This window comes from Ciona robusta, chromosome 12, assembly GCF_009617815.1.
Source record: "Ciona robusta chromosome 12, ASM961781v2".
In the NCBI taxonomy this organism is placed as follows: domain Eukaryota; kingdom Metazoa; phylum Chordata; class Ascidiacea; order Phlebobranchia; family Cionidae; genus Ciona; species Ciona robusta.
Window position 1 is genome coordinate 3,283,113 of NC_143246.1, and position 21,258 is coordinate 3,304,370.

General features: G+C 34.6%; 2 protein-coding genes across 3 annotated transcripts; one reads left to right on the forward strand and one right to left on the reverse strand.

Annotated features, from left to right (window-relative positions):
* Window positions 1–304: 304 nt before the first annotated feature.
* On the reverse strand, window positions 305–12,176 carry LOC149726850 (CTP synthase 2-like). 2 transcript variants are annotated; one of them, XM_089890379.1, is made up of 16 exons: window positions 12,050–12,176; window positions 10,836–10,903; window positions 10,069–10,185; window positions 8,070–8,174; window positions 7,794–7,859; window positions 7,360–7,460; window positions 6,802–6,918; window positions 6,519–6,683; window positions 6,099–6,247; window positions 5,703–5,835; window positions 4,883–4,971; window positions 4,212–4,369; window positions 2,628–2,768; window positions 1,954–2,109; window positions 949–1,093; window positions 305–765 (listed from the first exon to the last, which is right to left on the reverse strand). In XM_089890379.1, exons 2-16 carry the CDS (start codon window positions 10,882–10,884, stop codon window positions 660–662), a joined length of 1,797 nt encoding a protein of 598 aa, XP_089746505.1. In that variant the 5' UTR covers window positions 10,885–10,903; window positions 12,050–12,176; the 3' UTR covers window positions 305–659. The 2 variants fall into 2 exon arrangements, with proteins under 2 accessions (XP_089746505.1, XP_089746506.1); XM_089890380.1 differs by lacking the exons at window positions 10,836–10,903; window positions 12,050–12,176 and having other exon boundaries at window positions 7,360–7,479; window positions 10,069–10,171.
* Window positions 12,177–17,436: 5,260 nt separating this feature from the next.
* Window positions 17,437–19,783, forward strand: LOC149726851 (crk-like protein). The gene is made up of 3 exons (XM_089890246.1): window positions 17,437–18,259; window positions 18,848–18,982; window positions 19,167–19,783. Exons 1-3 carry the CDS (start codon window positions 17,570–17,572, stop codon window positions 19,308–19,310), a joined length of 969 nt encoding a protein of 322 aa, XP_089746372.1. The 5' UTR covers window positions 17,437–17,569; the 3' UTR covers window positions 19,311–19,783.
* Window positions 19,784–21,258: the final 1,475 nt, after the last annotated feature.

A 21,258-nucleotide genomic window follows, 5' to 3' on the forward strand; every position in this document is an offset into this window, starting at 1 on the left:
GGACACGGCCTATTAGAGATATCTCTAGTAGATCGTGGCTAGGAACATACAAAGAGTTACAAAACCATATCCTCTTCCGTAGACCGCCGTTAACTGTTTAAAACACAATCAGGGTATTATGTGCTAAATGTGTCCCATCTTTCCCACCTTACTATATCGTCAATAAACCTGTACACAATCAAGTGGAGAGCATTAATAAAGTTTTAAACAACAGTTGCTTATTCATCACTTTTTTGTACCTTCCACATGATTAAGTCAGTGGCAAACTTTAGAATGTTGTAAGAAGTTCTGATGTATACCAAGATAAAAGCAAAAGTTCTTTACTGAATCTGCAGCAGCTAACACTGCAGTAGTTACGAATTTGGCAGTTATGTATGTTCACAACAAGTTATAATGTATGTGCACATTTTTTTGCAGCAAGTTATAACGTATGTGCACATTTACAATGTTACCCATGACGATAAAAAAAAACAATTCCAAATTCAACAAACTTACAACACTGCAGTTAGTTACGAATCTGGCAGTTATGTATGTTTGCAGCAAGTTATTACATATGTGCACATGTACAATGTTACCCATGAAGATAAAAAAAACTATTCAGAATTCAACAAACCCACAAAGGTATATCTCAAGGAGGTAAATTTAAAACAAAAAGATATTTATTTTGATTCAATTGATGAAAGAGAATTTGAGTCTCCTGTCAACTGACTGAAGACTTCCAACTCATTTTCTGAAGATTCTTCATCAGTAATATAAATTCTTTCTCTGAAAAACAAAATTTGTAATCCCTCTATTTCTTCAACCCAACACAAAAGGGAATGAATTGGTTATGTCATTTAACACTTAAAGCGTGTTCAGAAGTTCAGAACAATCCACTGTAGCGGGTTAACTAAGTCGTTGTCATGGTGTAACTTTCCACTTATTACGCAGACTAACATTAATATTTACCTCGGTGATAAACGGTTGCCACGCTGAATATACGACTCCAATTTGTTGCAAGAAGCAAGAAGTAAACCTAAATATGGTGGGGAAGGTTGGATCGGCCGTGACAAAAATTCCGGGTGAAATTGAACGCCAACAAAATATGGGTGATCTAGATTGTAGAAGTGTAAAGGCTTTTACTTTTTGTACATACAAGTTTAACTGTTCCAAACATATAATTTTTATAAAACTAAATATATACATATTAGTTATAGAGATCGCTGCAATACTGTTACAAATTTTAAAAACAAGTTTTGTTAAATTTATAAATCTAACTTTTGTTTTTTTGTAGGAACTTCTTAACTTTACCAAACTTGAATAATTTAGCCGACAAACATGTTTGCAATGCTTAGTGTTATCGGGTTGATCTGCACAAATTCCCCGTGGTAGCATAACAGACAACAGTCATCAATCATCATATAACATTTTTATTAGTGGCTCACTAATGTTTTAAGTTTGCGGGCTAAACTATCCACTGTATGCTGGGGTCAGAGCTACTTGCAAAACCTCAATTCGTGATTCTTTCCCTATTAGGTTTGTTTTCTTCACGATACTGTGAGAGTTATTCTCCATGTTTACTGATGTACGAGTAACAATCCCTAGTTGTTACAATAAAGTTAAAAGGACCGACATCTTCTATTTGACTAATCAGCTAGAATGAGTCCGAAAAATCTGTATTAGTATTTAACTTCACACAACCAAAAGTCAAATACCAGAGCCAGCATACGGAGCTAAGCTTACCAAACAAGAGCAGCACATTGAACACCAGTTATTATTATTAACATTTTACTGTTTTTTCTATTTGATCGTGACCTTATCAATACTTCAACCATAATTTTGGAGCATCCATCTTTTTAATGTTTCCAATTTCTTTTTAATTTGTCAAAATTAATTGCCCAAATATTCAAAATTGTTTAACCATCCAGGTTAAATAATCAAGGCAATTTTAATAATAATAAAACATCCAATCACCTTTCAACTCCATGATTTCCATTCGAAGACCTTCTACATCATGGCCAACAAACATAAATCCCTTTTCCTCATAAAGATGAATATAAGTTGGGTTTATCTCATAACGATGTCGATGACGCTCATCAACAAAATTATGCGGTTGGTTATACAACTTCCCTGATTAATAATAGAAATATTTTGTTAAAATTTAATGAATATGATAACTTATCTGATCTTCAGATTAAGTAAAAGTTATAAAAATTGTGTTCTTGTCACAAAGTTTTAGACCTATGCATTCAATGTTGGTGTTATATTATTGTATATACATATTGTGGGCGTGAATGTCTGGATCATTCTACCGGTTTATCTAGAATGATAATTACACGTAAGTCAGGAAACGTAACTGCAAGGTCTTGAACAATGAAAATTCTCACTGATATGTCTCTAGACACTGCAGTAACTCAGTAACCATGCTCATTTTCTTTGTTCGGTATGATTGTAATATAAGCCCATAACTGTGTTGTCCACAGTAAACATGAGGTACTAGAGTAAAGTATATGGATATACAAGTGCTGCCTAAGTTACGTGTTGTTGGGAATACCAAAAACAGACAAAACATTTAACACAAACAGAAATTGCTTTCACTTTAGTAAAAAGGATTTAAATTTACATTTCAGAATTTTTGAGATACATACTTAAGATGGAATCCTCAGTTTGAAACACGGTTCTCCTCTGCCCCAACCTCATGGTCCCTCCCATATCTCCTTTATTATGTTCAGGCATGTCAATAACAACTGGATGACTTGTGTTTGGGTTAAGTTCCGATGAGTTTGCATCTATTACAATGAAACAAAGTTCTAGTAGGTTGCCACCACATTTGAAAGAATTTAACTTGCTTTAAAAAAAAAACAGTCATTATAACACGATTGTTCTGTTTCATACATGTCGTGTCGGATACTGTTTTTTTGTGTTACTTAGTATATAGACATCTTATTAGTAACCACTGGATTGAAGCAATTGCGTTTATAAAGTAATAAGCAGGCGTGCCCAACCCGTCGACCACGGTCTACCGGTAGTCCGCGGACCTATCTCAGGTCGACCGCGACAGGTGTAATAAAAAAAAAAAAAAAATCTGCTGTGGCGTTATAATTGCTAAATCATTAATTTTATCAATACTTCTAAAAAATACGGACCGTGTTAAGAGGGCGTACCTGTACGGCAGCAGGCAAAAAGTCCAAGATGACGACTACTATGACGTAACAATCGGAACAATGGCGATTATTTTACAATAATTTCCTTAACCTGGTCTGCATGATTTGTACACTAGTAACTCTCTGTGCTTCAAACTAAGTATTTTTGACTATATTCCCCAAAATTTTGATCCTTTCCGACTTTTGACAAGCGATCGCAACAAACGTTAGTAGCATGGCAGAGAGATAACGAGCCAAGACCTATCATTTTAACGCTAAATAGGAGGACGATTATTTTTTCCTGTTTATTCGTATTCAAAGCCTGTTTATTTAATATGCAACGCAACGGTACCGTAGGGCAAAAAAAGCAAATCAGGAGCAGCACTTTAGAACGGTACACGGGGCTATGAGAGGAATTTTCCTGCAAAAACACAACTAAGCTCCGCTAAAGAAGACGTGTGAGGTGTGACGCAACAATTGTACGTTTGTTACATTTCAGTTAGTTTTGGTAACGAAGTCATTGAAATTTGTGTAGTAATTAAAGTAGTTTTGTTGCTGATAAGTTAAAACCATGAGCATGGTTCATTGAACCGCTGCAGTTGCTTATACAGGGGATAAACGCATACAAGAGATATTTCGGCATACAGTGACGCTAGCTGGTAGACCGCGTGCAGTTGGTTAGTTGAAAAGTAGATCTTGGGTCAAAAAAGGTTGGGCACGCCTGCTATAAAGTGTCTTGCCTAACAACACATACGCTTACAGGCCACAATGGTAGCATCATTGAGCCTTGTAAGTTGTAACCTCTTGATTGAGAGGCTGACATGCTAATTACTGTGCTAAGTCACGGGATTACTCACGATTCTGGATTATATAAGATATACCAATTGTCCCTGGTACACAAAAAGACAATTTGTATGTATGGATTGGCTTGTAAGCACAAGTCAGATATTTGGTTTAAAATAATTTTTGTATCTGATAAAGGGAAATTGGGACTAAATAGTATTTTTGTTTAAATGCAGCAACTTTTTGAAAATGTTGCAATAACATATAGTCTCATAGACTATTATACAAATTAACAAATCAACTGACCTTCCATATTGAGCACAGTACGCGCAAACTCAATCGCAGCAACTTGTAGACCAAGACAAACACCAAGGTAAGGTTTCTTATTAAGTCGAGCCCATTTCACCGCAGCTACCTTTCCTTCAACTCCACGAGGTCCGAAACCACCGGGCACCAACACTCCACTACATATTATCAATAATTAATAAATATTTACAGAGAAATGAAGAACTTTTTATATTATAAAAATTGTTGCTGTCAGCCTCAAAACAAATCTAAAACAAGTCTTTTCATATTTCCTTCTTGACATTGGGGTGTGCAGGTTGCCTTTTTCGGGTAATTGATGATAAAAATGTAAAACCCTGATCAAGGCAATGTGAATGGAACAAAAAAAACATATAAAAAAAATGCTTTAAATTTATTGGAACAATAGTTTGATTGTTTATTTTATGCTACAAACATTGGACTTCAAGTAATTTGTTTTAATATTTATGAAAATTTTCATCCAAAAAACATTAAATGGTGTTTAACGTCATTCATGTTTCCTACACACTTATTGTTCCTTCTGATCAAGGAAGTTAATAAATGAAATGAAAATCAACATATCACTAAAAAAGTGCTAAAAGATGTTTTAGAGTTTTGCACAAAAATATAAAGACATTTTGTTTTAAACTGAACTTTTAAGTTTTGAGACATACTCAGCTAAACAAAGCTGTTTCCACGCATCATGATAAACCACAGGTTTCTCTTTTAATGTTTCTTCCTCCAACTCTGTTGAATCAATTATCTGTAAATATATTTCTCAATAAAATAATCGTGAAACATTCTTGGTGTATTGTGATTGGTACATCAATACTTTTGTATAACAGAAACATAATCTTGAAGCAAGGTTCGCTTCAACATGATAGAAACGCAACGCTCGTGGAACAGCGCCTCCTTTTTTTGATGTTGGCTAACGATTGGGGTGACCGTAGAGCCCACATACTATTACTATAATGTTGCACTTAAGAGTAAAAAAAAAATGAAAAAAACATAACAAGACTATTCAGCATAGCTTTCTCTGTAAAGTTTTGAAGCAAATTACAACTCAGCTCAAACTGCAGAAGTGCCCAGTGTTTTTGTATTTGATTTTTATTAAATTTCAAAAAATTCTGACATAGAAATAATAAAAACAGCTGCAACATTTATAAATAGTTTTTGATCAAATGTTTTTATAAGAGTTGTACGTCTTGCACAACACTGAGGATAACAAGCGCTCTCTTTAACCGCAAACAATTTTGTAATATTTTGATCAGTGTCACTTTACGACGAAACAGAAACGTATATCCGTATGTCTTTTTTATTTAACGACATCATAAGTGCTTTATTAATGTTAGGTATCTCAGTATCTGTTCATAAACAAGTATACAGCAACAATGAGACAGCTATCATGAATCACAATATAAACAAAAACAATAAAACATCATCATATGTTGTAGCATAAGCATAACATGCAACAAAATCATTGAACCAACTCACAGTTAACACGAGTTTCCTGTTAATAGCCAGTGCTGCATGGCGTAAAGCTTTAATTACAGATGCATAGGAATCTTCTAATCTTGTGTATTTACCAACTAAAGCTATATTGCAAGTGCTCTGTATTCTATCATACCTGCAAGAAAAAAAAACGATGTATGTATATATCAAACAAACTTGATTAACTTTCTATACCAGGTGAAGTCCAAGTATACTGAACTATACAACTTATTCTAAAACCTGTAAATAAACATATAATTGTTATACAAAGAGAGAAAATGCTAAGCTAAACCGAAAGCATTGCAAAAGCCATAAATGGTCTTTATGAAAGTCAAAATAGGTGGTTTGGCAAAATATACAAGCAGTTTTTACAACTTACTAAGTTTATGAACAACTTACTTTTCAGCTAGATTTTGCCACTGGGAGAGCATGGACTTTTTGGGCCGTTTTGTCAAACCAAGTCGTTTGTTAAAGTAAGCGGATAAGTTTTGCTTTTCAAGCAGCATCGGCACGTGGTAAAGTGATGACACATCATGTACGGTAATAACCTGTAAACGTATTATATAACACTGGACCTTGACCTTTTAGACTCTGTGTTTGCTATGAAAAGTGTAAAGTACAATGTACTTTGAAACAGGGAATGCTGAAGAAGCTCATAAAAGTTGTGCTGTAAAGGCAGCCATTAGCTTTGGATTTGACCAGACATCACACAATTAGTAATATCTACATGAGGCTCTAAGTACAGAAGTCATTTAATGCAAAGAAGATTTACGTTCAAGTCTTCCTGAATCTTTGAGCCTGTGTATAAACCAGACCTACCTGTTCTGGCGCCACGTGGCAAAAATTTGAAATTTTTTCTTTCACCGACATTTCAATTGGACTTTGACTGCGACAACAGATGAGATCGGGAGACAATCCAAGTCCACGCAAAGCTCGTACACTGTGTTGAGTCGGTTTTGTCTTCTGTTCACCAGTCGTGCTTGGCTAAATGGGATGTAATATAAAGAGGCTGCACCTTTTATGTAGATGTGTAGAATATATACAACATACACAACTATACATATTCATGGTGGGGCACTTTTAAACAGAAGTTAGCAAATACCTGAGGTAAAAGGCTGACATGAATGTTGCAGAAATTTTCTGGTTTTACACGAAATTGAAACTGACGAAAAGCTTCAACAAACGGCATTCCTTCGATATCACCGATGGTTCCACCAAGCTGATCATGCAATAGATAAACTGGGTCAAATATTAAAATGTACAATCATAAATGCAAAAAAAGAATAGAAAATAGTCAAATATACAATTGATCCGAATTACAGAAAAAACGAGTATTTATCTACAACCTATAAACACTGATCAACAGTTAAGAAGAACAAGGCTTCACAATCTGAAACTTCATAACTCTTTCTATTATTTATTTTCTTTGCTCGACAAAGTGCTAGCCCGACCACTAGCAAATACTTAACCAACTATCTCATATTCTCATTCAACAATATTGGGCAAGATAAGAATGTTACCAAAAACAAGTTACATCCACACTTGTTGTGTTGACTTACTTGTGTACATATATACCAATAACGGGTTTGATTTCAAACTGATGCTCACATTTACACTTTAACAAACTTTTAAAATCTTTTACATCGTACAAACCCATTACCTCAATAATACAGACTTCAGGTTCAGCAGAATCTCCATTAACTGGGATTTTTGCAACTCGTTCCACCCATTCCATTATTGCATCGGTCACATGGGGAACAACTTTGTATGTAAGGAAAAACTTAATGATCCATGTGATAAAAAGGGTATTGATTACAAACAAGATATCATAAAACGGGGTTGCATTATCTTTTTAACAGATAAATTTGCTTTAGCTAACCAGCATATTACCCAACAAATAAAAATAAAACAAAGCTACCAACTATAGATAAAGATAATGGGGTTCTTAAAACTGTGTGATAAAAAATCAATACAATTTCATGTTGGTACCGTCCATGCAGGTTTGTCTCACAAAGTTTAAGAACCCCTGCTACTGCTATAGAATATAATAGATTGTATCAAATGTGCGTCCAACAGTATTTTAGTCATACAAACCTTGCACAGTTTTGCCAAGATAATCTCCTCGTCTTTCCTTGCTAATAACATGTTGATATATTTTTCCTGTTAAAATACGGATCTATTAGATCAAGTGGGAAATTTAAAATTGAAAAATTAAAAATATTGAAAATTGAATTCCACACAAAGAGGGAAATGATTTGTGTTTTGATGGAGAAACTTACAAAACCTGTTGGATGAAAAAGGGACCGATAGGAGCACATAAATGCTCCATAAAAACAAATTAATTTGAACACTTTTATTACCAACACCAACCTGTTGTAATGTTATTATCTTTATGTAACTTGACGTTAAGGAATCGTTCGTAGTTGCCAAGATCTAAATCAACCTCCCCTCCATCATCAAGGACAAACACTTCACCTGAAATTGTTGTTGCACAACATGGGTTAAACAACTGTACTAACACACAGTTAAATCCATTTGCTTTAATCTTGTGCAATATAGAGTTATGATAGAAAATTAGTTCACTTGGTAAATGTGACATCAAATAAATTCAAATTGTGATGTAAAATTAATTTAGATTCTAACATACAAATAATGTAATTTGTGATATAATTATAAAATAATACAACTTATAATGTTAAATGCAGTTTATTCGTGTTGTATTTTCACCAAGTTTGGCCCCCATATGAAGTCCTACACAGTTGTTAAAACAAACTTGCGAAATTTTATTTAAACTCAATACCCAGTACTTGATTTATTAAAAGAGCATGAATTGGATCTTAATCTTTAAATGGGCGTAGAGTTTTGCAATTGCGTGGGAGTGCGGCAAACACGCAAACACAATTTAATTCGGATGTATCTTAACGCAATAGTTAGACCTTCTACGCGACAGGAACACTTATCGCAACGTAACGTGGTTTAATTTGCAAGTGTAATACCGCTCGATATTTTAGTAGCCTGGACTTTATTTACTTGGTCGGCTGCGTAACAAATCGTATAATGTTAAAGTAAGTTACCTATTCGTGCAGTTCTGACGTAACAAACAGCTTTATTTTATCATAAATCCCGCATTTATACAGCCAAGAGACATTCGCAATTGTGACGTAACATAACTAGCTATTTCTCAATAATAGGAATTGTGACGAATGCGTATAACGTGAGAAATATAAACCAGTATTTTGACACGTGTATGTTCGGGAATTACTTGCAAACACAGGCATTCTTAAACCGCCACTAAATTCCCAGTAATTTCAAAAGAGGAAGTTGGTTGCCTCGGTTGCCATAAACTGCGGTCGGTGTCTCGGTGATCGCCGATAAGTTTTATAGTATTTTAAACTAGCTTTCGTTAAAAATTTGTATGCTGACCGAATACAGTTTGAGAAGTATGGTACATGAAACTGCGCCGTATTTGCATCAGGAAAGCTGTTTTTTTTATGAGCAAAAAAACGTTTTGTGTGTGTTGCAAGTTGAAATCGTCGCGGTAATCTGGCTTAAATCGGAAAAAACAAAACTAAATTGAACTTTTTTAATTATCAAGACCGCACGAGGAATCGTTGGCTTATAGCTAAAAAACACCGTCAGTGGTGCAGCAGAAGAAAATTCGTTAAAATATAAGTAAAAAACTAAAATACCACTGTGCGAATTAAGTATTTTTAACACGATTTTAGCATTCGTAAAAAACATTGGCGTAAGCAGAACGCATGCGTCTACGATTTAGGAAACTGCCACATAAATTTAAATACGAATCAGTATCGGTCGTACTTTTGTTTTTTTACATGCCTGACGCACATGCGCAACTCTCAATCAAGTAAACTAAACATTGCTATTCTAAATACTCCCATATGCCATACATGTTATGCGATTGTCTGGTCTAGCACACGTAATAATGCTAGTTAATCCACGATTCCTTTGTTTCTGATTGGTCAATCAGGGAGGTGTAAAATGGGCGTGATTTGCGGCATCTTTACAAACAATACGATGTTATGTTGTAATAATCGTGTTTGCGCAAATATAAGTCAAATTTTAACACATTTCTTTAGGAATTAATGTTATCGTCGAAACATTATACGAGCGTGCAGTAGTCGTGCATTAAACAAGAATAGTGAATTCCTAAATTGGCAGGAGTGCGTCGCACTCCCGCACGCCCGTACTCTACGCCAGTGATGGGCAATATTAATAAAAAAAATTTAGAGCTGGAACATGAATATTATTTAAATATTGGTAAATTAAAAATATAAAAAAACTATATAGTAAGCCATGTGTAGTAAAATAAACAAACATTGAGTTTCAATACAAACAACGGCATACTCACCATGCTCATAGGGGGAAAATGTACCAGCATCAATGTTTAGATAAGGATCAATTTTAATTGCTGTAACGCGGTGTCCATAAGATTTCAGTATGGTGCCAATACTACTTGATATCACCCCTTCATAAAGAAAAACATTCTTGAGAAATTAAATTAGATTTTGTGTACAAGAGCGGAAACAAAAAAGAATTGTGTCATTATTGTGCGGAGAAATTTATTTATTACAGCAACATTTCTGTGTTTTTTGCTTGATTGTAACTGGCCGTTACGCAAAATCATTATGAAATAAGTGTAGTTGTAATGTCTGACATAATTTGTTGGAAAATTACTGTTTAAATACTAAGTATAAGCTGCTGTCTTGTTGTATTACCATGAAATGTGATGAAATAATTTCAACTTTTGCAGTGACGTTACCACACCATTATGTGTATCTGTGTTTTGACCTAGTGTATGCGCACGCAAAAGACGTCACAATAGTATTAGGTCATATTATAATTCGCCTCTTGCATTAAATTTCAAAACTCGGGTGTCTATATTGCACCATATAACAAATAATGACCAATGCAGAACAGCTATTCTTTTACATAAACACATTTAAACATATATACAACAAAAACATCTAAACTTTCTTTGGTGACTCGAAAACTATGTTTTAAAATTTAGAAAAAGGTTTAAGACAAATTAACTAAGTTTTTCAAATTTTAAGTTAGATAATTGAACTAAGTTTCTTTAAAATTACAATAGGTTCAAAAAAGATAAACTTAACTTACCTTTCCCAATCCCACTAATCACACCACCGGATACAAGAATATATTTCATTTTTTTAATTTGGGATATTCTGTAAAAATAATTTAACAAGTCTACATTATTTAACAAATCTACACATTAAAGTTTCATTTTGTTTTACCAATACATTGAATTATATATTGAGCAACTATATATTGATATATATTACAATAATTCATGCCTTAAATAAGGTTTAGCATTTTTCTGTTCATTGCATTACAAACTTGCGCCAACACTAAACATATATCTTGTAGAACAATAAAATAAATGTTTTCATATTGTTTTTTTCATAAGAAAGTAGTTGATTAGACTATAACATAACATTGTCACATTTTCAGACACAACGAGCTGTTATAAAATACTTGTCACAAACATTTATCACTGGAGTTATTTATTCGATTAGCTAACTTCAGAAAAACGTGATTTATTTTCCATACATATGCACAAAACAGAGGAAAATCTTGTGAAATATGCACAAAACATTCCTCCATTTGTTGCTTGATAACGGAAAGGTTTTTTTTGCTTGTAACAAAGTTGTACTTTAAATGTATTGAACTTGTATTTATTGTATTGTTTGTTGATGTATCTGTAGCAGAAACTTCACAAAATGAAGGTGATGAAGCAAAACAAACACTTTCATTGTTCATAAAACTAGTATTGGTTTGTGATGACATTTCATCCATTTCAAACAAATCCTCTAATATTGCTTCAAGAATTTGAAATATATAACCAGCGTTATAAATAATCTGCGTGTCTAAAGAAACATTGCTTGAATCTTCCACTGTCTTCCTTAACTGTGAACTTACACTGAATATGCAGTTGATCAGCTGTTGCACGATGATAACAAATAATAATGAACAACTACTCAACCTCCTCAGAACACACAAGCTAAGCACTCGAAACTGTTTTTCTTGATAATGACATGAATGTAAAAGCTGATTTTGAATAAATTTAGAAAAATGAGAGCATTCTTCAACAGCTGACTCTAGCACGTTATCCAGGTCATTAATTGAGGACCTTTTGCCTAGTGTATGTTTGTCAAGGTATTGTAGACATGACTTTAAACTATCTGCTGCTTCCACTATGAGCAAAGGGCTTAGAAACACTGAATTCTTTGTCACAGCATCTTGGATGAAACTCACCACAAATCTTATGCTAGTTAAAATTTTTATCCTGGAAATTTCTTCAGTGTGCTTACCTCTTTGCAACAATTCACTACCCAGGTTCTGCTTCGATAAACCTTTGGAGATTAACAACGAATTCAAAAACTTACAATGATCTTTTAATTCACGACTAGAAGTGACTGGCGGAGTCAATCTCTGTAGTTCATTATTAAAGAACGTTAGGAAATTTGGAGATTGCAGTTTGTTCGTTCCTGTCGTTGTATTATCGGTAGCACTGAACTGCTTGCTAGTTTGGTGGACAACATATTCCGCATATTGCTGACCGGAGAGATGAGACGGCTTCGACCGAATAAGTGCAACTGCACTTGCTAATTTGATTCCCTTTAAATATGACAGCTTTTTAGCCACAGAAAGTCCTAAATCACTTTTATTTTCTTGCATTTTATAATTCTACATTTTACCGATAGGGTATATCACTAAGTTCCAAGTTTACTAGCTTACAGATACCTGGTAGCTGCATTTTTTCCTACACAATACCCTTTACCAACAACCACAGCTATAACAATCGAACAGACTTTACGAACCAACCACGTGCGCCTCACGCGCTTGGTCCGGCTCGGTCCTACTAAAACACGCCCGGCGGGGCATGGTGGGGCCCGATGAAAAAAAATATATATAGTAGGTTGGGGGGAGATGTGACACTCTGTCAAACGAGACATTTTTTAATTTTCTTTTTACGGACTCCTATTTAATGATAATCAGGAAAATAAGGTTACAGAATTATTCGACAGTGTTATCACGACTTTATATACATTTGTAGGATACAATATTTATCCATTGATGTTCGAACATTACCCATTGTCGTTCATACAATACCAATTGTTATGCAATAATATAATGTATAGGTAACATGTTAAAAACTATAGCAGTAGGGCAAGAAAAAGAACGTTTAGACTTAATTTTCAAAGTGTACAATATTATTTCGTGTTATTTACGTATATTCCTATTTATAAATACACTTAATAATAAAAATACCAATGATTTTAAACTGTCCCATCTTATCCTATGTGTTTTCGAATTTGTAAATTTTTCACTTGTTGTGCGGATCGCTAAATAACTCCTCGTGTGTTTTATTATATTTTATTAAATTGCTGTCAATTAATAAAAAATGATAGTACTAATTCGTGGTATTACCCAAAAACCGTCATCTATTTTGATTTTGGAAATATTTGGCAACATGTGCTTAAGTGTCCTATCTTTCCCCATTGTACTATTTTTAGTCTGTATGGGCGAGGTCCGTGAGAACCTGGGATTTAGGCCAGACTTGGCCCATTACCCCAACACCCTTGTACGTCTGGAAGTGACGTGCTCGCGGTAGTAAAGTTCTTTTATCATGTTCCGACTCAGTGTTACGACCAAGTTCCGTTTTCTATCCCGATTCTTGACCCGTATATATAGGACTCCATCTGCAGGACCCGGTGGTACGAGTCATACTAAAACACGCTCGTTGGGGCCCGGTGAGTAATTCGTGCAAAGGGAGCTTTCCCTGTGCAAGGCCCACCAAAATGTCATGCGTGTATACAGAAATTATAGCCTAATGAGACCCCGAGTTGAAGTTTTTGAAAATGAACTTTAATTATTGATGTACGAAGTTTTTATTTCTCGTCCCATTTGGTAGTAAACAACGAACATTTAAAGAATAAAACCATGTCCTCACGACTTCCAAAGACTGTTGTTAATTGTTTAAAACACGATCAGGATATTTAAGTATTATAGTAGGACGGGACACCTTTACCATATAATATCCAAATTTTCTGTTCATATTTACTACCAAATCGGACGAGAAAACAGAATGAAAAGTTGTCCCATCTTCCCCCACCCCACTATATGTGCTAAAAGTGTCCTACCTTAAGCCACATTACTATACATACACTTATACTTGATCAAAGTTTTAATATTAAAATCGAAGTTATAATAAGAACTTTTAAAAACGAACAATGTAACTTTTAAAACGAAAAATGTAAATATTTTTTCCATATTCGGACACGTTGTCGAGCTTTGAGTAGAATTATATAAGTCCTCAGTCGCGCGATCCCACGTTTGTTTCCGTTTTAGCAGAGCGATAATTACAGAACTTGGGAATTTCGTGTCCATTTTATCATCATGTTTTTTTCCTATGCACATTTTGTTACTGCGATGACGTGCGGAGCAAAATTGTAGTTTCTATCAACGAATATTGCCCACTTTATGCTTTAAAGACAGACAATATCTTCCATTTTTTACAAGTTTTATTTCACACATTTTATTCCCCCCCCCCCCCCCCCATTCAACGGACGTGTTTTATTATGACCGGTTCCACCGGGTCCTCACCGGGCCCCACCGGACCCCGCATCCCGTTTGTTTTGCTTGTGCTCGCGTTTTATTGGGCACGTAGTGACTATATAGATCCTTTTTCATCGAACAGTTGTTCTTGTTGAGCACGTTAATGGTCATATAGATCCTTTTTCGTCGAACAGTTGTTCTTGTTGTTGTTCTTGTTTTTTGAGTGACTTTTTTCGCACTTATCTCATTTCCTAATTCTAGCATTTATTCTTTAATCTCTTGATTAAAATCGAATCATAATATATAATTAGTGATTAATTAACGATTACTTTACTGTTTGATTAAATGCGCCAAATACAAAATGCACCTTAGACTTTAATTATATGTTTGTACTCTAAAAAATATTTTGAACTAAGCATAGAGTTTTATAAACGCTACTGCATATGATCGCCTAACTAGCTAGTAATTAACGATTACATTTCTATTTGTTTAAGGCGCTAATTCGGACTTAAAACGTACTTTAACATCGATTAATCGAGTGTATTCGATACATTAACTTTAACTAAGCTTCGTTTTATAACCATACTGTATAAAATCGTCCAATTAATGAGTAATTAATGATTAAAACGCTTGCGAGTCAAGTAAACTGCCATGCATCGGGAACTCCTTGGTAACACAGTAATCGGTAACTTTTGGCTCTGTCTACGTTAGTGTGCAAATATAAAAAAAATGTATATGATATTAATATGTATCTCTTATTAAAAGAAAAATATCCAAAATATTGGTTACCGATCGAGGCGAAATCGAACCCGGGAGTGTATGTTACTAAAGCGGGCGCCATAACCATTAGGAATTAGGCCAATAGAGCCAGTATTCAGATTTGTCGAGGCAGCGCTTATATAGTCTGGAAATTTGGGAGTGTACGTGTTGGTGAGATAAGGAATCCTCACATCGGTTCACGCCTGAATCAAACTATTTCTATTTAAGAGGAGACGCAATAAAAGCTTTTGATCGAGCTTGATCGGCCGCTGTGGTAAAAGGGTTAATTAATACTATCCTAATCAGCGTATGACGTGCTCACGCATTAGGTTTTTGGTCTCTTGCTGTTGTTGTTTATCGCAAGACGTTTTTTCGCACTTCTTTTTTCTCTTAATTGAAACACATCGTAATATATATTTATAATTTTTGAACTAATTTTTCAGATTTAACGCGTGATTAGCGATTTCTACGTCATATAACTCAAAGAATACGGGTTCCTTTAATTATTGCATGTCCGCTATGTCCACTATGTCCGCTATGTCCGGTATGTCCACTATATGTCCGCTATGTCCACTATGTCCGCCATGTCCACTATGTCCGCTATAATGTCCACTATTTCCACAATAATATATTTTTTAAAAACAGTAATCAGCTTTGACGGGCGTTTTATAAAGTTATGATAATACTGTCAAATAATTCTTTAACCTTATTTTCCTGATTATCATTCAATGGGGGTCCGTAAAAGAAAACCCATCTTCCCCCACCCTACTATATCTGTGCAAGGGGACAGCAGGCTATAGTGTGTCTAACATTTGGAATTAAGCTACTCTTGACATAAATTTGACCACGATACCCCGTCAGTAGGTTTGCGTACTCTGCACACTTGTTTCACAGAAAGCACATATCCCACATTTTTGTTGTTGCTTAACTATTTTTAAAATAAAAATAAAACAAATCCATGAATGTTTATTATTTACGCCATAATCAAAAGCGCAATAAAAGTTTTAATACATAAATTTAAATAAGGACATTTCTGGAAAAAAGAACAAGTTATTAAAAAATGTAGGGAAAATATTAGGAACCATTTACTGTAGCCAAAGTAAGGGGATAAAACATTTATTATTATAAACTTTATAGAACTTATGTAATCAAAGTAACTTTATTGGTGGTGGAATCGTATACGAAAAAAGAGTAAAATATTAGCTTAATTGGTGATACGATATCAAGAACCAAACATAAATTCATCATCAAACTTGCTTACTTCCGCTGTTTATAGTTTTTTTTCTATGTTTTAAAGAAACCGACAAAGTTGCTTCCTCGTATGGTAATGATCGTGTTTTATAAAACTCGACAAGACTGTCCAGCTCTTGAAACACAAAGTTCTGCTCAAGCCAAAAGCATCCCGAAGTGAAGTTAATATTATAATGGTTGACCTTCTCTTCCAAGCTTACGCTGAGGACGAAATTTCCAGGACAAATTGAACTTTCCCTCACTAGAAAAGAACCCAACTTCTTGTTAATAAGAATGTCGTGGCTGACTTCCAAATTCAACTTTCCAAAGAACCACGAACTTCTTTTATAATCATCTTGGGTTTTCAACATTTCAGAAGCCAACATTACCTTTTGGTCTACTGCTTCTCGGCTATTGAGATTCTTACACGGTCTGGGTATCTTCGGAGTCAGTTAATTTAACGCTGTTCATTTTTTCACAACGAGATGAAACATCTTCCTTATAAATTCGTAAAAATGTTCTTAATTAAGATTTAGCATTGCGTAGTAGAGAATGGCGCGGTACGTATGTCGGGCATGTTTTCGAAACATTTGCGGAAATACCTGAAGCGTAAGTATATGACGTGCGTACAAGCAGAGCATATTTCATAGTAAGTTACAAACAAAAACTATTTAAATCAATTGCTGTTGGTCACTCTAGTTTGCTCAAATACAAATTATTATCGAAACTCGTTGCTGATGCTTGTATTTTAGAAGCACAGATAAAGCAGTTGTACTCACGGTTTATTCAAATATCCTGATTGTGTTTTAAACAATCAACAACGGCATATGAAAGCCGTGAAGATACGGTTTTATAATTTTTGGAAAGTTTGTTGTTTACTACCAAATGGGCCGAGAAAATAGAATAAAAAGGTGTCCCATTCTTCCCCACCCTACTATATGGCATACATTTTAAGTCACTAACGTATTTCGCTTGGTCATTGGTCTTTTTGTTAGAGCTTGAATTAGATTATCTTTCGCCTCCGTGAAACTTTAAACCACACATAGCACGTGACGCAATGATTCAGTAACTAATCCAGATGACGTAAATACCTAACGTTGCAACCACAATAACGACCCACGCCTTATACTCGGTTATATCTACAAACCTAACAGTGATGTATGTGTGTTTGTAACTAACGTATACTTGGTTGTAATGCAGTATTAAAAAGTGGTGCATTACTTAGCAGTTAACATTCTGTTAAGTTTATAATTGATTTAAACAATCTACACATGTAGCAAATCATGTCAGTTTTGAGAAGCTCTTCAATGCAGCAACAAATATGGTATTTCGGAAGCCTTGAGCGAATAGTGGCTGAACAAATTCTGCAACCAACGTCTGAAGGAACGTTTTTAGTCCGAAACAGTAAAAGTATTCTTGGAGATTTCGTGCTTTCAGTAAAACAGAAAGAGGAAGTTATTCATTACATAATACGACGAGAGCACAGCAAACTAGTGCTTAAAAACCACGTATTTTTATCAATGGTGACATTACTTGAACATTACAAGACCCACTTCGTAGGCGAAGGACGTTTAATAAAACCAGTGAACAAATTCAATTGCCAATTATGGATTGAAACGCAGAATACTGAGGGCAGTTCGACAGATTGGAGTTTGTTTGCAGATCCAACAAAACCATCGTTGCCTCCTCCGTTACCACGGCGGGACATGGCGACGATGCGTCTACCGTTCCTGGTTCGTGTCTCCGCAGATTTCGTCGCAAAAGGTGGCAATCAACTCTCTTGTGTTTGCAACGAGGAACTAGAGGTGTTTGAAATTATTGACAAACATTGGTGGCGAGCGAGAAATGGTTTGGGAAAGATGGGAAGAGTGCCTTCAAAATGCGTGGAGTTTTTAACGTCAAAAGTTGTGATGGAACACGAAGAGAAAGGCAAAAAGCGGAAAATATCAAATTTTATATCAAAGAAGTTTAAAGTAGGTCTCTTACATCATAACTTCGATTATAAGTTTTCATATATGTTTACAATTTTATATCAAGAGCAATAAAACAGACAGTTTGAACGATTCTTAACAAAATAACCTTTCCGGGACTGACCCGAAGAACCATATATCGCATATGACGTAACACAACTACGTATACACAGCATGAGTCAACTATATATATAATGACTCATCGTATCAGGATAAATTAATATTTCAACACTCCTTGTCTTTGCCTATATATATTTACGTGATTCACGCTATCATATGCAAGTCCACTATCTGATGTTTGTATAAATACTCATTCACGGTACGTTCTTGATCGAGCTCAAATAAAGACAAAAAGTTCAAGACATATAGTAGGGTGGGGGAAGATGGGACACATTTTAACTTCATTTTCTCGTCCCATTTAGTAGTAAACAAAAAACATTCAAAGAATTATAAAACTATATCGCAACGACTTCCAAAGACTGTTGTTAATAAATTTAAACACGATTAGGATATTTGGATATTACGTGCTAAAGGTGTCCCATCTTCCCCCACCCTACTATATCAAATAATCTATCTTTTTTCGTTAAATAGTCATTAAATACGGCGAACGAAACAATGCAACCGCACAATAAGTATGGAAATCCAAGTATTCGACAACCGATCTATGCTAAAGTGGTGAAGAAGTTGAAGCCTAAACCGAACGATAGAATTAGTCTACAACTAAAGGTAAATTTGTGTAATTAAAGTTTACGTGTAAAAATCTATCGATAAATACAGTCAATATATGAAATAAAACGTACAGTAGAGCATGGTAAAAGATGAAACGAAGCAAGATAGATATACTGTTTAAAATCTTTAAGTTAAAAGCCTAATTTTTTCAGCATTTGATAGATTTGATTTTATTTCTCAGGTTGGAGACATTGTGACCATCATTAAAATTTATCCGAACAATATCATGGAAGGAATCGTTAACACAAAGCAGGGAAAGTTCCCAGCAGGTCATGTTAAAGTCATCGAAGAACCTATCGAGGAGAGTGAGGAAGAGAGTTCATAATATTAAAATGAAAAAAGGAATAACAGGCGTTATCACCTATTGTTTATTCTCGCGTGGGTTAATAAGGATTTATACGTCGACCCTGCATGACATGCAGAGGTCTGTTGTACAACTTTGAAAGTAATAATATTTTTTTTATAAATGTCTACTCATTTTTATGAACCGCTAATAACTCTCTGGATTAGCAGAAGCACACGATATATATATATATATAATATATAATATAAGCCAAATATATTAGCCACACGTTTACCATCTTCGGTTTAATTATTTTATTTGAACGTTTTACGAAATTTTTCTTTAGAATAAATTAATTGTTCTTTTAGTTTGCTGTTTACTCATGCACACGCACATGTACGTTATATATAAGCTACTTTTTCCCATGTGTTTTTATATTTGATATGATGCTTTGTAAATTTAAAATAATTATTCCCTGAGAATAAACTGCAGCAGAAAATGTTTTTGCAACTCAACATTCGATATCTGAATATAACAATAACAATGTTATGTTATAACTGTCCGGTGCCGTGGAAAAGTTGGTTAGCGCGCCTGCCTGTAACCCTGAGGTGATGATTTCAGTGCCCGTCGCTGATGCTACCATTGTGACGGATATGTCTTTGGCAAGACACTTAACGGCAATTGCTCCGACCTAATGCTCACTAATGGCTTGTTCAAATTATCATCCATAGGTAAAAAAATAATAACTTACAAAGTATCATACATGGTAACTCGTAATCTGGCACTGGGTGTATATGAACACCCGTGTTATAACGACTTCCGTTGTCCGGCCACGCGAGAAGTAAGTTACAAAACAAAGTAAGGAACCCTTTTAATAATAGATGAAAATTTATGTTATAGTTATTATGCGCCAGTATTCTGACGGTCCAGCACAGTATGCGACAAAGACGACTGCCGTTCTTAAGTATAAAAATTTCGCTGTTAAACGAATACAACATATTTTTATTGGCTAAATAAGGCAGACCAATAAGATGTTCATTTTTAATCCTCGCTGAAAAAACGGTAGATTAAAACTCCCAAAATTTTGTAGTTTGCGAGTTTGAATAATTTATCTATGATCGTAGTTGAATAAAATGTGGTGAACTGTTTCGTATGTTTTGTGTTGTCTCATAAAATCAGTTTTATTTTTGTGAAAAAATCTAGATGTATTAGATGGGACAACTTTTCATTCCATTTTCTTGTAAAAACCAAGACGAACAGTATAAACAACAACAAAATAGCCACCAGAAGTTTACAAGCTACAAGCTCAACAAGAGATCACAGATCTAATGAATGAGCACGTTTGAAACTAATTAGCATAAGATAGTAGAGTCGAGGAAGATGAGACACCTTTAACACATAATATCCAAATAGCCTGATCGTGTTTTAAAAATTAACAACGGTCTGTGGAAGTCGTGAAGATACGGTTTTATAATTCATTAAATGTTCTTTGTTTACTACCAAATGAAAAGAGAAAACAAAATGAAAAGGTGTCCCATCTACCCCCACAGGTGCTATATTAATTAATATTTTTACTATAACGGTCGACTAGGCTTGATCAAAAACAAATCTAAAGTAACCAACAAAACGGGTTCTAGAATGTATTTATACATGTATTATAACTAATGAAACTTATGACGTATGAGGATTTTGTGATTGATAAAGAATATGTGTAAATACGCTTTGTACAACTCCTGTACCATGTGTTTATTGTAAACTTACACTAGTTAACGTTGTCGTCGCTTAAAAACGTTTGTATTCCTGAATTTTGTAATCACGCAGTAATTAGGTATGTTAGAAGTTAATATTATTCATATAATGTTGAATTAAAAATAATGTTTCAATTACGATTAATGATAATACGGTATAAGAGTAGTGCATTTAATGCTTCCCGTCCTTTCCCGCAAAACTGCCAGACAGTGTTTCCGCTATGTAAAGTGCATGAGGAAAG

Excerpts from the sequence above, each read along its gene's own strand:
- LOC149726850 (XM_089890379.1), bottom strand. The coding sequence starts at position 10,884 with ATGAAATATATTCTTGTATCCGGTGGTGTGATTAGTGGGATTGGGAAA. Across the intron at positions 10,186-10,835 it reads GATTAGTGGGATTGGGAAAG|GGGTGATATCAAGTAGTATT; the intron begins GTAAGTTAAGTT and ends TTCTTTATGAAG. Across the intron at positions 2,769-4,211 it reads TACTGTGCTCAATATGGAAG|ATGCAAACTCATCGGAACTT; the intron begins GTCAGTTGATTT and ends TCATTGTAATAG.
- LOC149726851 (XM_089890246.1), top strand. The coding sequence starts at position 17,570 with ATGTCAGTTTTGAGAAGCTCTTCAATGCAGCAACAAATATGGTATTTC. Across the intron at positions 18,260-18,847 it reads TTATATCAAAGAAGTTTAAA|TCATTAAATACGGCGAACGA; the intron begins GTAGGTCTCTTA and ends TTCGTTAAATAG. Across the intron at positions 18,983-19,166 it reads GAATTAGTCTACAACTAAAG|GTTGGAGACATTGTGACCAT; the intron begins GTAAATTTGTGT and ends TTTATTTCTCAG.